The sequence below is a fragment of the Nansenia antarctica genome (genome assembly GCF_963989245.1).
Source record: "Nansenia antarctica genome assembly, chromosome: 9".
Taxonomy (NCBI): Eukaryota; Metazoa; Chordata; class Actinopteri; order Argentiniformes; family Microstomatidae; genus Nansenia; species Nansenia antarctica.
Genome location: NC_137679.1, coordinates 3,402,740 through 3,418,523, shown reverse-complemented (window position 1 = coordinate 3,418,523; position 15,784 = coordinate 3,402,740). Strand labels below are relative to the sequence as shown.

Sequence of the window (15,784 nt, the reverse complement as noted above, 5' to 3'; positions counted from 1 at the left end):
AGTACCTTGTAACAAGCAGGAACTGGAAGATGTTGACTACATATTTTAACAGTGTAAAACAGATCGATTTGCATATACTGACATTTACGTTTTGGGGAGAGATGGTTGTTTTTGACAACCTACTGAGCATATTCAAATCTGTTCTCTTGCTTTTACCACACACACACACACACACACACACACACACACACACACACACACACACACACTACTGAGCATATTCAAATCTGTTCTCTTGCTGCTACCACACACACCTGCCCCCCCCACACACACACACATTCTCAGACAGACCCACACCCAGACAAAGACACACTTGTATACACACACAGCCCTGCGTCAGTGGTTCTGTTGTCCTGGTCTCTCCTCTGTCTTGCCAGTCTGACCCAATCAGCTGTTTTACCTCACGACACCACAGAGACACAACAGCCCTCTGTCCCCTGGGTCCTCTGTCTCCTCTGTCCCCTCTGTCCCCTGGGCTCCTCTGTCCCCTGGCCTCCTGTCCCCTGGCTTCTCTGTCCCTCTGTCCCCTGTCCCCTCTGTCCCCTGGCCTCCTCTGTCCCCTGGGTCCTCTGTCCCCTGGCCTCCTGTCCCCTGGCTTCTCTGTCCCTCTGTCCCCTGGGTCCTCTGTCCCCTGGCCTCCTCTGTCCCCTGGGTCCTCTGTCCCCTGGCCTCCTCTGTCCCCTGGGTCCTCTGTCCCCTGGGTCCTCTGTCCCCTGGCCTCCTCTGTCCCCTGGGCTCCTCTGTCCCCTGGCCTCCTCTGTCCCCTGGGTCCTCTGTCCCTGGCCTCCTCTGTCCCCTGGGCTCCTCTGTCCCCTGGGTCCTCTGTCCCCTGGGTCCTCTGTCCCCTGGCCTCCTCTGTCCCCTGGGCTCCTCTGTCCCCTGGGTCCTCTGTCCCTGGGTCCCTCTGTCCCCTGGGTCCTCTGTCCCCTGGGCTCCTCTGTCCCCTGGGCTCCTCTGTCCCTCTGACCTGCTGCTTTCATTAGACCTGGGCCTCTTAACATCTCTCTCTCAGACAGACAGACAGACAGACAGACTCACACACTCTCACTCTCACTCACACACTCTCACTCACACACACACACACACACACACACACACACGGATTAGGGAGTGTAGGTTTGGCAGGGTGTGTGTGTGTGTGTGTGTGTGTGCCCTGAGTACAGCACTGGCCTGGTCTCCAACATGCCCAGGCCTCTTACCGCCAGTGTTGCCAGATTGGGCGTATTCCCGCTGAATTGTGTTACTTATGATCACACTGGGCGGCTTTTAGACTGTGGTTAGGCTGGAAAACAATCCCATCTGGCAACACTGCTTACCGCAGGGAGGGGCCACAGCTGACTAGAGGAAACAAGGTGTCTGTCAGGAGTTACTCATCTAGGTTAACTGTGGTTGAGTCAGGGGTGTGAGGGTGTATTTTTGTGTGTGTGTGTGTGTGTGTCTGTGTGTGTGTGTTTCCTGTGAACACTCAACTCCACATTCTACCTTAACCCTTTCATGCCTGATGATAAACTGTCTGTACGATCAATAAAAGAAAAGTTTCAAAAGAGACCTTAAACAAGAGATCCTAATAAACGCTTTTATTAGCGCCGTCTGGTGGGCGATTGTTGTACTACACCAGCATTTTCAAAGCAACAGACCGGTATGATTTTAACGTCCCCCAGCCTGACTCTGATCACCCTGATCCAGCCAGCTGGAGGAGGTGTTGTACAGCCAGAGAGAGAGAGAGAGAGAGAGAGAGAGAGAGAGAGAGAGAGAGAGAGAGAGAGAGAGAGAGAGAGAGAGAGAGAGAGAGAGAGAGGAGAGAGAGAGAGAGAGAGAGAGAGAGAGAGAGAGAGAGAGAGAGAGAGAGAGAGAGAGAGAGAGAGAGAGAGAGAGAGAGAGAGAGAGAGAGAGAGAGAGAGAGAGAGAGAGAGAGAGAGAGAGAGAGAGAGAGAGAGAGAGAGAGAGAGAGAGAGAGAGAGAGAGAGAGAGAGAGAGAGAGAGAGAGAGAGAGAGAGAGAGAGAGAGAGAGAGAGAGAGAGAGAGAGAGAGAGAGAGAGAGAGAGAGAGAGAGAGAGAGAGAGAGAGAGAGAGAGAGAGAGAGAGAGAGAGAGAGAGAGAGAGAGAGAGAGAGAGAGAGAGAGAGAGAGAGAGAGAGAGAGAGAGATATCTCCCCCATAGTGTTCCGGGGTCCTTGAAAGTCTGTGAATTTGAGGAAAAGAAATCAAGGTCTTCAAAAGTTTGGAAAATAGACATGGGTCATTGAAAGTGCTTGAAATCCCCCCTCTCTGTCTCTCTCTCTCTAAAAAAATCGATATATTAAAACACTTTTTACTTAAGCTCGTCAACTAGTTCTTTCTCAAACTATGCCGTGTTGGGTGGTTGAATTTGAGGGAATTAAGTCCTTGAAAGGTGCTTGAATTTGATGTTTCAGAAAGGTGTGGGAACCCTGAAAAGACCAGTTACAACCAAATATGGCATGTCCGCTCCTCGACAACCCTGTGGATGAAGGTGCTCAGATTGTACACAGCGTTTACACCACCAGCCCCGAGGCTCTTCAGAGACAGAAGCAACCCACTGGGCCTCTCTGACGAGGGAGAGGTACAGGGAGAGGTCTGTGGGAGAGGTACAGATTCAGTAGGCCCAGCATAGTTGACCTCTGGAGTCTGCTGGAGCCACACATCAGGAAGCACCCTCACAGGGTTCCCACGGGTCCTTGAAATCCTTGAAAGTTTGTGAATTTGAAATCAAGGTCATAAAAAGTTTTTCACACATTCAAGCCTCTCTGTTTATGACGTTTCTATGCCGTGTTGGGTCCTTGAATTTGAGAGGAATTGAGTCTTGAAAGTCCTTGAAAGGTGCTTGAATCTGATGTTTCAGAAGGTGTGGGAATCTGGCACTCACCCTAGCCAAACCTTAACCACTGTTCAGACTGTCTGCCTAGCTCTGCGTTGCTTTGCATTGTGGGACATTCCTGTACGGCATTGGTGATGCAGAAGGTCTTTTCCGAAGGCAACTGTACGCCGGGAAATAAGAAGGGTATACCTGGCTCTAAACCTGTACCTGAATATGAATATGTTCATCACTTTCCCTGGTTGTCTTGAAACACAAAGAATTCAAGGAGGTGTTGTATTCAATTGCAGATATGTGACAGTTCAAATAGTGAAAATACCAACCGCTCATCCGTTATCAAACTTTGAACTGAGGTGCTGGAACTGAAGAGTATCAGTAGTAGAGTGCAAAATAACAGCATCCTCACACTCAAACACTGACACAGGTTGACAGGAAGCGTCTGTATAAACTTAAACCTCTCCTTCAGGCTTCACTAATGTTCTAAGAGTAATAGACTTTAGACTGTCTCCATGTGTGTATCCAGGCCCCATCTGGACCTGTGGAGGCAGACTGTCAGTCTGGGATCTTTCCATCGCCTAAATGTCCAGGTGTGTCCTGGGGGCAGCTGTCCAGGCAGACTAGTCATAATTGGATTTGGATGAAATGTTGAAATGTGCACATCTGTGATCAAATGAGTTCTGATTGGAAAGGAAGAGACGCACACCGCAGAAAACTTGGGCGAGGTGCTGGTAATGGAACAAAGTACGATTGAAAGGAGTAGAAGCCGCACACAAAAATGTGGTTTTAATATGACAACGGTTTCGTCCGTTGAGTAAAGTCTTACATATAAAAAAATACAAAAGTATCTATGTAAGACTTGACAAAGGCTACGGCTTTGAAACCGTTGTCATATTAAAACCACATCTGGAACTAGAGTGTGCGGCTTCTACTCCTTTTAACAAATCAGTTTTGATGTCGTCGCTTATTGTGATTTAAGTCCTGTTACACTGGCAGTTGTTCACAGACATGTCCATTTCATTGTCAGCCTCGCACACAAAGAAGCAGCTGTACTGTTACAGAGAGTGTTTCACTTCAACCTTATCAGCACAAAACCATCAGGTGTTTCCTCTTTCCTAATTATGTCATAGCTCTAACGTGTAGCTGCAAGAGGTGCCTAGATGCAAAACCAGATTGTAAATCTTACAGAATGTCAGACTCAAACCAAAAACTGGATTTGACATTTGCATCAACTGCATCAACCCTCTTTAGTCACACTGAGCAGGTTTAAATGAATGCTCTGCCCAGGGAAGTGTGCCACATCATTGAAGGTCACCCTCTAGATAGATAGATAGATAGATAGATGTCCTCTGTGCTTGTAGATGTTCTGCTTATGTCCTCTGTGCGAGCGCCCGATGCAAGCTTGTTCAAGCCTCGTTGGAGTTAACGTCGACGGGACGCGGCTAAATAGTGTTAATGGAACACCGGCTTGAGCCTGAAGTCACAGTTGACGTGAATTCAAAACCGGGCTTTTTCCAATTAAGCGCAGATTTCATTGGCGACGTTGATGCAATACCCCCCAGGTATCTAAGGGACTTTGATGAGCGCTACACTCCTGAGACTTAGATGAAAAGAGGGCGACCGCCCTAAGCATCACAGAACCATATCTGTCACTGAACTGAGATTTAGGTTGAGTGCTGCACAAATATGGTAACAGTCAGCACTGGAGTTGAGGGGGGATGAAATTAAAACAGTCAAAATCATCCCCCTCCTAAAACTGCCATCCCCCCTTTCCATCCCTTATGTCATTGTTATCAATGAACGTGGTATTACTGCTATTTCAACATTTAGTTTTGCGCATATTGAGTAAAATACTGTGGGCGAGGGAGGGGGCACACACACATACAATGACATTTTACCAAGTCACTGACGCTGAAGTCACTGACGCTGTGGGGATGCTAACATTGTCCCCATATGATAAAATCCACCATCCCCCCTGATTTTCTTTTACAACTTGAGTACTGGTAACAGTCAATGTACGGCATCCCAGTTCAAGTTTCTTTATTGAATATTATTTTTGCAGTTTGTGAAATACAAGAATATTTACAGTGACGTCAACATCAATGAAATACCACATAAAATTATAAAACTAAAGTTTGGATAAAAACAGTGATAATAACAATAATAATAAGTGAATCTTGAGTATGTATCAACACAGTCTCTGGCGGTGGTGGGTAAGGCTAAAACTTTCATCCTGTGTTATTTGGTGTTCAGGAGACCTGTACAGAATGGGATGGTGATGTTTTGTATCTTGCTGTTCTTAGTTTTGGGGATCTGGAGTTGGGTACTGTTTCTGGTTTGGCGATTTTGATATTTGGGCTCTGGTATGTTCACAGGAAGCCTAGACATTCCTTCAGTTGTTGTGGGCAAGAAATATAAAAGTGTTTTTCTCCCATTCCATTCTCCTGATGCATGGCGTTGCTATTTATGGTGTTGCCAGTTGCTAGGCCTCGTCTCTAAACCACAGACTTGCAGCTTGTGTGTACCGTTGGAAAGTAGCGCCATCTAGGGGAGATTCAAAGAACGACAGAGACTCGACTTGGTCAAAAGTGCTTTCTAGTCTGGGAAACGACTTCAAGATGTTTAGACAAGCTGTCTTCTGTCTTGTCAGAGTGAAGTGAAGAGAGAAGTGAACGCTGGAAAACCCAAAACACTTACAAAAATAGGATGGGAAAAATTCACAGAGCAGTTCTCTTCAAGTTTTCTTAAGAACTTGAGTTCAGGAAGCACCTACTTTAACCATATTAATGGTTAACCATATTAATAATTGTTTTGTTTAATTTCACGACACAAAACACACACATACATGAATCATATTTAGTGTAATTGAGGATAACACCATTTAAGTCAGACTTGTATATCTCTTCACACACCTTTTCTTCTTGTCTGTATATCTTCTTTTCTTCTTGTCTGTATATCTTCTTTTCTTCTTGTCTGTATATCTTCTTTTCTTCTTGTCTGTATATCTGTTCATTATGTCAATCTGGTTTGTCTTCTATGTCACTATTTGTCTTTGTAATGCATTTTCACTAATAAAAAAGAAAGAAAAAAAGACTTCATCCAGGCTATGGAATAAGCTCTGTTTCTCCACTACTTGTTGAATGCCAGTGAGTGACTAACGGTGACGTCTCTCTGCAGATGTGAACGACTGCGCCGGGCAGCCCTGCAACAACGGAGGCTCCTGCAGGGACCTGGAGGGAGACTTCAGCTGCCGGTGCCCCTCCCCGTACGTGGGCAAACACTGTCAACTACGTGAGTACCTACCTCAGTCTATATACACCAAACACTGTCTACCTCAGTCTATATACACCAAACACTGCCAACTGCGTGAGTACCTACCTCAGTCTGTATACACCAAACACTGCCAACTGCGTGAGTACCTACCTCAGTCTATATACACCAAACACTGCCAACTACGTGAGTACCTACCTCAGTCTATATACACCAAACACTGTCAGCTGCGTGAGTACCTACCTCAGTCTATATACACCAAACACTGTCAGCTGCGTGAGTACCTACCTCAGTCTATATTCACCAAACACTGTCAACTATGTGAGTACCTACCTCAGTCAGTCTATATACACCAAACACTGGCAACTGCGTGAGTACCTACCTCAGTCTATATTCACCAAACACTGCCTACTACGTGAGTACCTACCTCCGTCTATATACACCAAACACTGCCAGCTGCGTGAGTACCTACCTCAGTCTATATACACCAAACACTGCCAACTGCGTGAGTACCTACCTCCGTCTATATACACCAAACACTGCCAGCTGCGTGAGTACCTACCTCAGTCTATATACACCAAACACTGTCAACTATGTGAGTACCTACCTCAGTCTATATACACCAAACACTGCCAACTACGTGAGTACCTACCTCAGTCTATATACACCAAACACTGCTTACCTCAGTCTATACACACCAAACACTGTCAACTATGTGAGTACCTACCTCCGTCTATATACACCAAACACTGCCAACTACGTGAGTACCTACCTCAGTCTATACACACCAAACACTGCTTACCTCAGTCTATACACACCAAACACTGCTTACCTCAGTCTATATACACCAAACACTGCCAACTACGTGAGTACCTACCTCAGTCTATATACACCAAACACTGCTTACCTCAGTCTATACACACCAAACACTGTCAACTATGTGAGTACCTACCTCCGTCTATATACACCAAACACTGCCAACTATGTGAGTACCTACCTCCGTCTATATACACCAAACACTGCCTACCTCAGTCAGTCTATACACCACACCTGTAGCTGAATCAATTTAGATCATTTTAAATCTAGGTGTAATTGCAGTATCCAGAGTAGATTGTCCTACAAAGACACTTAGATTTAGATTAGTAATCAACAAATTAATTAGACCCCTATACTTTCTTTTTATTTATTTTGTGTTTCTTTTTATTATTACTACTCAATCTTCTCAGTTTGTAAAGCGTCTTTGAGTGTCTAGAAAAGCACTATATAAGTCTAATGTATTATTATTATTATTATTATTATTATTATTATTATTAATAGTATTATTATCATATGCTTGGTGCCAACCTCAGTCAGTCTATATACACCAGTGGTTCTCAAACCTCTCCTTGGGGACCCCCAGCCGCTCCACATATTTGATCTGTTCCACCACCAGCACACCTGATTCAACTAATCAAGTACAAAGCAATTATGATTTGGAACAGATCAGATATGTGGAGCGGCTGGGGGTCCCTGAGGAGAGGTTTGAGAACCACTGATCTACACCACACGTGTAGCTGAATCAATTTAGATCATATGCTTTGGGGGGGGAAAATATATATATAAATCTTCCTTCTTCGAGCATGACGACTGCCAATGGCTCCAGGCCTGAGCATAGATTACTCTTTCCTGCTAGGCCTGGGGGATAGATGACTCACTTACTTAGTCAAATGTCTTCCTTTGGATAAAGGCGTCTGCTCAATGCCAAAAGTCAAAATGTGCTTAGATCAGTTGTTGGAGAAGGCTGCTATTCACTGGTATTTTAGGAATGCTTTACAGTGATCCCACATATGGTACGTCAGAGAGAGTTTGACTCAACGGTTTTACATTTCTGATACTCTCCAACTCAGCGAATAAGAAATGCTTTTATTACATCCAATGTACAGGTACACGAGTACAATTCGTAGGGTTTTTTCAACATTGGCATTGCAGCAAGGTAGAAAAATCAACAATAATAGAATAAAGTAAAATAACGTAATTAATTGATTAAGTGATGGTAGTTGTACTACAGCGGGACCAGTGCTGGGGGGTAGTATAGGAGACACAGTGCTGGGGGGTAGTAGATGTCTCAGGAGACACAGTGCTGGGGGGTAGTAGATGTCTCAGGAGACACAGTGCTGGGGGGTAGTAGATGTCTCAGGAGACACAGTGCTGGGGGGTAGTGGATGTCTCAGGAGAGACGGTGCTGGGGGGTAGTAGATGTCTCAGGAGACACAGTGCTGGGGGGTAGTAGATGTCTCAGGAGACACAGTGCTGGGGGGTAGTAGATGTCTCAGGAGACACAGTGCTGGGGGGTAGTAGATGTCTCAGGAGACACAGTGCTGGGGGGTAGTAGATGTCTCAGGAGACACAGTGCTGGGGGGTAGTGGATGTCTCAGGAGAGACGGTGCTGGGGGGTAGTAGATGTCTCAGGAGACACAGTGCTGGGGGGTAGTAGATGTCTCAGGAGACACAGTGCTGGGGGGTAGTAGATGTCTCAGGAGGAGCAGTGCTGGGGGGGTAGTAGATGTCTCAGGAGACACAGTGCTGGGGGGTAGTAGATGTCTCAGGAGGAGCAGTGCTGGGGGTAGTAGATGTCTCAGGAGACACAGTGCTGGGGGGTAGTAGATGTCTCAGGAGACACAGTGCTGGGGGGTAGTAGATGTCTCAGGAGACACAGTGCTGGGGGGTAGTAGATGTCTCAGGAGACACAGTGCTGGGGGGTAGTGGATGTCTCAGGAGAGACGGTGCTGGGGGGTAGTAGATGTCTCAGGAGACACAGTGCTGGGGGGTAGTAGATGTCTCAGGAGACACAGTGCTGGGGGGTAGTAGATGTCTCAGGAGGAGCAGTGCTGGGGGGGTAGTAGATGTCTCAGGAGACACAGTGCTGGGGGGTAGTAGATGTCTCAGGAGGAGCAGTGCTGGGGGTAGTAGATGTCTCAGGAGACACAGTGCTGGGGGGTAGTAGGTGTCTCAGGAGACACAGTGCTGGGGGGTAGTAGATGTCTCAGGAGACACAGTGCTGGGGGGTAGTAGATGTCTCAGGAGGGACAGTGCTGGGGGGTAGTAGATGTCTCAGGAGACACAGTGCTGGGGGGTAGTAGATGTCTCAGGAGACACAGTGCTGGGGGTAGTAGATGTCTTTGGCGACACAGTGCTGGGGGGGGTAGTAGATGTCTCAGGAGACACAGTGCTGGGGGGTAGTAGATGTCTCAGGAGACACAGTGCTGGGGGTAGTAGATGTCTCAGGAGACACAGTGCTGGGGGGGTAGTAGATGTCTCAGGAGAGACAGTGCTGGGGGGTAGTAGATGTCTCAGGAGACACAGTGCTGGGGGGTAGTAGATGTCTCAGGAGACGCAGTGCTGGGGGGTAGTAGATGTCTCAGGAGACACAGTGCTGGGGGGTAGTAGATGTCTCAGGAGACACAGTGCAGGCGGTAGTAGATGTCTCAGGAGACACAGTGCAGGGGGTAGTAGATGTCTCAGGAGACACAGTGCTAGGGGGTAGTAGATGTCTCAGGAGAGACAGTGCTGGGGGGTAGTAGATGTCTCAGGAGACACAGTCCTGGGGGGTAGTAGATGTCTCAGGAGACACAGTGCTAGGGGGTAGTAGATGTCTCAGGAGACACAGTGCTGGGGGGTAGTAGATGTCTCAGGAGACACAGTGCTGGGGGGTAGTAGATGTCTCAGGAGACACAGTCCTGGGGGGTAGTTGATGTCTCAGGAGACACAGTGCTGGGGGGTAGTAGATGTCTCAGGAGACACAGACACAGTTTTAACCCGTCCCTCCCTCACTCCCTCTGCAGGCTGCATCTCTCTGCTGGGCCTGGAGGGGGGGGGCATCTCTGAGGCCCAGATCTCGGCCTCCTCCGTACGCTACGGCATCCTGGGATTGCAGCGGTGGGGGCCGGAGCTGGCCCGCCTCAACAACAAGGGCCTGGTCAACGCCTGGACCTCCGCCTCGCACGACAGGAACCCCTGGATACAGGTCAGTGTTAGAACCGCTGGTATGTCACAGGGTCTTACCCCCCCAATCCAACCCTTAATGCTGAGTGCCAAGCAAGGGAGGCATCGGGTACCATTTTTTTGTCTTTGGTACGACTCGGCCGGGGATAGAACTCACGACCTCCCCGATCTCAGGGTGGATGGACACTCTAACCTCGAGGCCGCTGAGCTGGTTTGATGGCCGCTGAGTTGGTTCCAGAAATGTACAGTTCTGATGGAAAAAGCCAAACGGCCAAACTCAGTGGACCTATACTGCACCACACAGTTGCCTCTAGTGGATGCTCTTGTCTATTGGGGCGGCTGTGTCTCAGGAGGTGGAGCCGCCTCTAATGATCGCAAGATTGGCAGATCGGCGGTTCGAGCCCCGGCTGGCCACATGTCCCTCACATGTCCCGCCTCGAAAAGGCGATTCAGGACCCTGGCCGCTAAGACAAACAGACTGAAGAACAGATTCTACCACAGGGCCGTCCAGGCCCTGAACACAGCAAAGACCTAAGTTCTGGGCCCTGGACAGTCTGGACGGATTGTATGGCAGCTGCTGGACTGAAAAAAACAGGTGTAGTGCTGAGGCACAAACATGTACATTTCAAGCCTGCAAACTGTGACACTTTAAATAACGTGAAACAATACTATTGTGCAATATGACAACCCTAGTCGTCTATCTGTACAGTATAGTACAGTGGATTGTGTACATAGCCTTTATTTATGTAAACCAGCTCCTTCCCTTCTTGTGATTTTTTTAAAAAGTTTTTTTTTCCCTTTCCTAACACCAGGGGAGCCACCCCTCCTAAATTTCGTTGTTTGGTACCTGTACTGTAGCAATGACAATAAAGTCCATTCATTCATTCATTCATTCATTCATGTCGAAGTGTCCTTGGGCAAGACACTGAACCCCAAATTGCTCCCAGTGAGCAGGCCGGCGCCTTGCAAGGTAGCTTGGCCACCATTGGTGTGTGAATGGGTGAATGAGAGGCCGTTGTAAAGCGCTTTGGATAAAGGCATAACTATATAAGTGCAGTCCATTTATTGATGATGTGTTACTGTGTGTGTTTTCAGATCAACATGCAGAGGAAGATGCGCTTCACGGGGATGGTGACGCAGGGCGCCAGCCGCATGGGCTCAGCTGAGTTCATCAAGACCTTCAAGGTGGCGTCCAGCCTGGACGGGCGCACCTACACCATGTTCAGACTGGATGGCCAGAGGAAGGACACAGTGAGTCATCAATTTGCGTGCAGTTGCGAGATAACTGTTAATATAACAGGTACTCACCTGTCGTCGTCCCCCCCCCCCCTCTGAGTAGGGTTTGCACTAGACTGAACCCCTGACATTGTACTTGACCGCCATTGCACTATATTGTTATTATTCTATTGCACTGATTTGTCTGTTATTCACTGTTCTGTCCTGTTTGCACTTGTCTCTTTTTGTATATTTGTGAAAAAATAGAACTAGCACGCACACACCAATACCACAACAAGTTCCTACTACTACTAAACTCTCGTATCGTGTTAAAAAAATGTCAGGCAAGACTTTTTGCACTCTGACCCTGCTCCGCTACGCTAGGTTCCCAGATAGCGGTACACGCTAGGCTAGCTCTCGTACTGTTCAGTAGAGGATCCTACCTGCCAGGGAGGGGGCAATCTTGTCTGTTTTACGAGTTGAATCAAACAGGCTAATTCTGAACGTCAGGACTGATGAGGGCGTTCAAAGCGAGATATCAAAAAAACAAAAAAGAACGAAAATTGTGAATCTGTTTTGAATAATGAAAACAACAAATCCACTGGATTACAGGGCACAACTCATGAATTTACTGGTGGATTTGAGTGGGTTTGAGTGGAGTCTGGGTGAACTTGAGATGCTTGGCTCTTGTACTGAGGATAATGAGTGGTGACAGTTGCCCGTGCATAAAAAAAAACCCACAGAAATGTCCTTGTGATATAATACAGTGTTTGTTTTCTTAAAAACCTGTAGCTAGTATATATCGTTAGCCTCGTAGCATAATTGCCTAAGTCATGCTTCACTTCTGGTCAGCCGAATCATCTTTGTAGTGTCAAACATGCCTCTGTCAAAGAGATGACTTGGGCAGATAGTGATGTTGGAATGTAACGAGCATTCTGATAGGCTGATGGCATAGGAGATAATGCACAGTGAATCAGCAGTGTTAGGAGAGTAGAGTTAGGCAGATATCTACATTTGGCCAAAATATGACTTAGGCAATTGTGCTATGATGCTAACGATATGCAGGTCCTTGAAATCCTTGAAAGTTTGTGAATTTGAGAAAAAGAAATCAAGGTCTTAAAAGTTTTTTGAAAGTAGACATGGGTCATTGAGAGTGCTTGAATTCTCCTCTCTCTCTCTCTCTCTCTCTCTCTCTCTCTCTCTCTCTCTAAAAAAGAAATATATATTAAAAAATGTTTTACTTAGCTCGTCAACTAGTTCTGTCTCAAACTACACCGTGTTGGGTCCTTGAATTTGAGGGAATTGAGTCTTGAAAGTCCTTGAAAGGTGCTTGAATTTGATGTTTCAGAAGGTGTGGGGACCCTGGATATGGCAAAAACATGCGTAATGTTTTTTTCTCATTCGCTCCTTTTCTAACCAGGTGTTTGTGGGCAACGTAGACAACGACGGCACCAAGACCAACCTGTTTGAGCCTCCCATCATCGCCCAGTACCTCCGCATCATCCCCGTGGTGTGTCGCAAGGCCTGCACCCTGCGCATGGAGCTGGTGGGCTGTGAGCTAAATGGTACACACACACACACACACACATGCATACATACACACACACACACACACACACACACACACGCATGCATGGAGCTGGTGGGCTGTGAGCTAAATGGTGAACACACACACACACACACACATGCATGGAGCTGGTGGGCTGTGAGCTAAATGGTGAACACACACACACACACACTCACACACACACGCATGGAGCTGGTAGGCTGTGAGCTAAATGGTGAACACACACACACACACACACTTTTGTCCTGACAAATACACACACTCACTGAGTTGATATTGATCAACAAATCGGTGGTTCAACAAATATGACTCTTATAGCCAGTGTGATCATGTTGTCACACTGTATGACTCTGGTGTTACAAGTGTTACAACCTGGCTGCTTCTAAGCCTTGTCGTCCCTTGAACACGTGACGCATGTTTTTCTGCATACGTGAGAAAGCAGCTCTCCAGCTCAGGACTAACGCAAGCTGCATGTTTCATTTTCTTCTGGCAGCAGGTGATTTGTAGCTTGTCCTGTTGAATAACATTGATATGAGGGGAGTAGATACAGGTGTGAACATTGATTTATTTAATTTAACTGTTTTTTATTTAGTTTTCAGAGACATTACAGTACGCGACAGACATAAGCACACAGACAAAACAGCGAAAACAACGAAACAAAACAAAAACAGAAACAAAAATAATAATAAATAACAGTTCTTCTCATATATAATACAAAGCCATTTTTAAGAAGTAAGAGGCATTGTTAGACGTTCCACATAAGAAATGAAAGGCTGCCACACTGCACTAAACCTCCCAGTTGATCCCTGCAATGTGTATCTCATCTTTTCCACCTTGAGAAAGTACATGACATCACAAATATTTCATTTAACTTAACCACTTACAGAGCTGCAGAGACTTAGCACACCTAGCTGTATTCTTATTGGTTGAGAAGATAATGAAAACATCTGATGTTGTCTCCCATTTAATAATAATAATTATAACTTCATTTGTATAGCGCTTTTCCTGGAAACGTTGCAGTTCAAAGTGCTAATCACTAATCACATCTACATTTGACAAAACAGAAATGACATTTAATTAGTGATTTAAACCATTAACTCGATAAGAAAAGAAAGAAAAGTGAATAGTTTGACAGCCCAAATAATGACACAAAGGTTGTGATTGTGTCTGATATCTGCCCAGATGCTCTCCCACACATACCTCCCCACAGAACCTGCGAGTCATTCCAATAAAAATACAATGATAAAAAAAAATAGATTTATAAAGACCATATGGAATGTTCGCGGTGGGAACCTTGGCTACAAGACACATTGCAGAAATTAATCAGATTTCTTCTTCGCCCGAAACAGAAACCAGGCAGATCATATATTCATCATCACAGAGGATCGTTTCCATGCCAATTGTAGACTAAGATATTTTGGAGTGCTTTTATGTTGTCTCTGCAGCAACAATTATCTACCCAAAGAGTTATTCCTTTGATGGTGATGCCAGGAGGTCTCTTGCCAACATATTGGCCTTGTTTCACTGGATGGAACATTGGAGTGTATCTAACACAGAGAAACCTCTCATATGCCTGTCTGAGAAGCTCTGCTGGCAGTGTGTTCCTCTCACAGGGAGGCTGAGGAGAAGTCGTAGACGCAGAGTTCGGCAAACCGAGTCTGATAATTGACCTATCGCTAAGCCACGCCCCCTTCGAAAACTCGGACAAACAAACAACGCTTCACTGACAGTGACTGACTGACCGACCCTGACTGAATGACATTCAATGACTTACAATGGCGGGAGTCGGCGAATTTCTGATTTCTGATTTACCACAGCAAGTAATAGACATGTTTTTTTTAAAAGATGACAAGAATATTTGTCCAAGTTTTTTGCTGTGATACGATTGGACAATTTCTATTTTGGGGCGTGGCTTAGCGATAGGTCCATTGGGTGCCATGTGGACACCAAAAGGTCCAAAAGAATTGCATGTTTGTTGTTATGATATGTGGTGCCAAAATAGTGACCGTTTGCCAAACTCATTATATGTGACACGTTCTAATGCTTTGGTCCTCACTTCGGGATCCGATGTAATGATCTGACTTTTCTTTCGAAAAATGTGAATACACTTCTGCGTTGTTGAAAATCAATGACACACTCGCTAGTCAACTAACACAGCTTGTTTTGTGAGCCTGCTAACAATGTAAAGTAGTGTTCTAGTTAACTAGGTAGCAGTGGGGATTACTCACCCAATCCGTTGCGTTGCAGTATGTTGTCTTGACTAGCGAGTTTGTGTTGTGATTCTCGACAACGTTGAAACGTAGTTCCGTCTTTCAAAAGGAAAGTCTGAACATTTTGATTGGTTGCTGACACATGCGGACCAAATGATCAGACTGTGTCACACATGTAAGGCTCTGGCACCTCACCTGCCAAGCCTCACACTGAACTGTGTCTGTCGCTCACACACATCATCAAGGTCACACACAACGTTCTGCAGAAGCACTGGCTACCAGATGTATGCTCTTCAAACCATGTCCACCACCCTAACCCTCATTCAGACAACATCTGGGGTACACAAGTGGTCCGACTAAGAAGGAAGCAATTGACCATGAGAGGAAGGGGGTTGTGGACTCATTCACCTCTGGTACCGGGTTGTGGCACGAGGCGAAGCAGAGTAGGAAAACCCTGTACAGTGGTAAATGAGTCCACAACCCCCGCCCTCCAATGGTCAATTGCTTTTCTACAACAGCCACCACATAATATAAAAAATAAATACACAGTTGTAATACATGTAATTCATGTATTTACAATCATTAATCGTTTCAGAATTCATATATCCTTCCGCCAAAGAATATAGTCCCAACCAAACCAGATCAACGATTGCGTTGTAGGTCAGCACAGGTGTTCTTAATCAGATTGATTGGGAGGCGCATTGATACTGGG

At 46.2% G+C, this 15,784-nt stretch overlaps 2 protein-coding genes across 2 annotated transcripts in view; one reads left to right on the top strand and one right to left on the bottom strand.

Moving 5' to 3' along the window:
* The window catches only part of LOC308165161 (NACHT, LRR and PYD domains-containing protein 12-like), a 436,373-nt gene that overhangs the window by 402,423 nt on the left and 18,166 nt on the right, over positions 1 to 15,784 (bottom strand). The gene's annotated exons all lie outside the window — the stretch shown is intronic.
* The window catches only part of LOC308165053 (lactadherin-like), a gene marked incomplete at both ends in the record, with an annotated part of 44,118 nt that overhangs the window by 20,862 nt on the left and 7,472 nt on the right, over positions 1 to 15,784 (top strand). The window contains 4 exons of the mRNA XM_080539154.1: positions 6,007 to 6,120; positions 9,921 to 10,102; positions 11,176 to 11,331; positions 12,716 to 12,860. Of these exons, the coding sequence (XP_080395280.1) occupies positions 6,007 to 6,120; positions 9,921 to 10,102; positions 11,176 to 11,331; positions 12,716 to 12,860 (597 nt within the window). The remainder of the gene's footprint in view (positions 1 to 6,006; positions 6,121 to 9,920; positions 10,103 to 11,175; positions 11,332 to 12,715; positions 12,861 to 15,784) is intronic.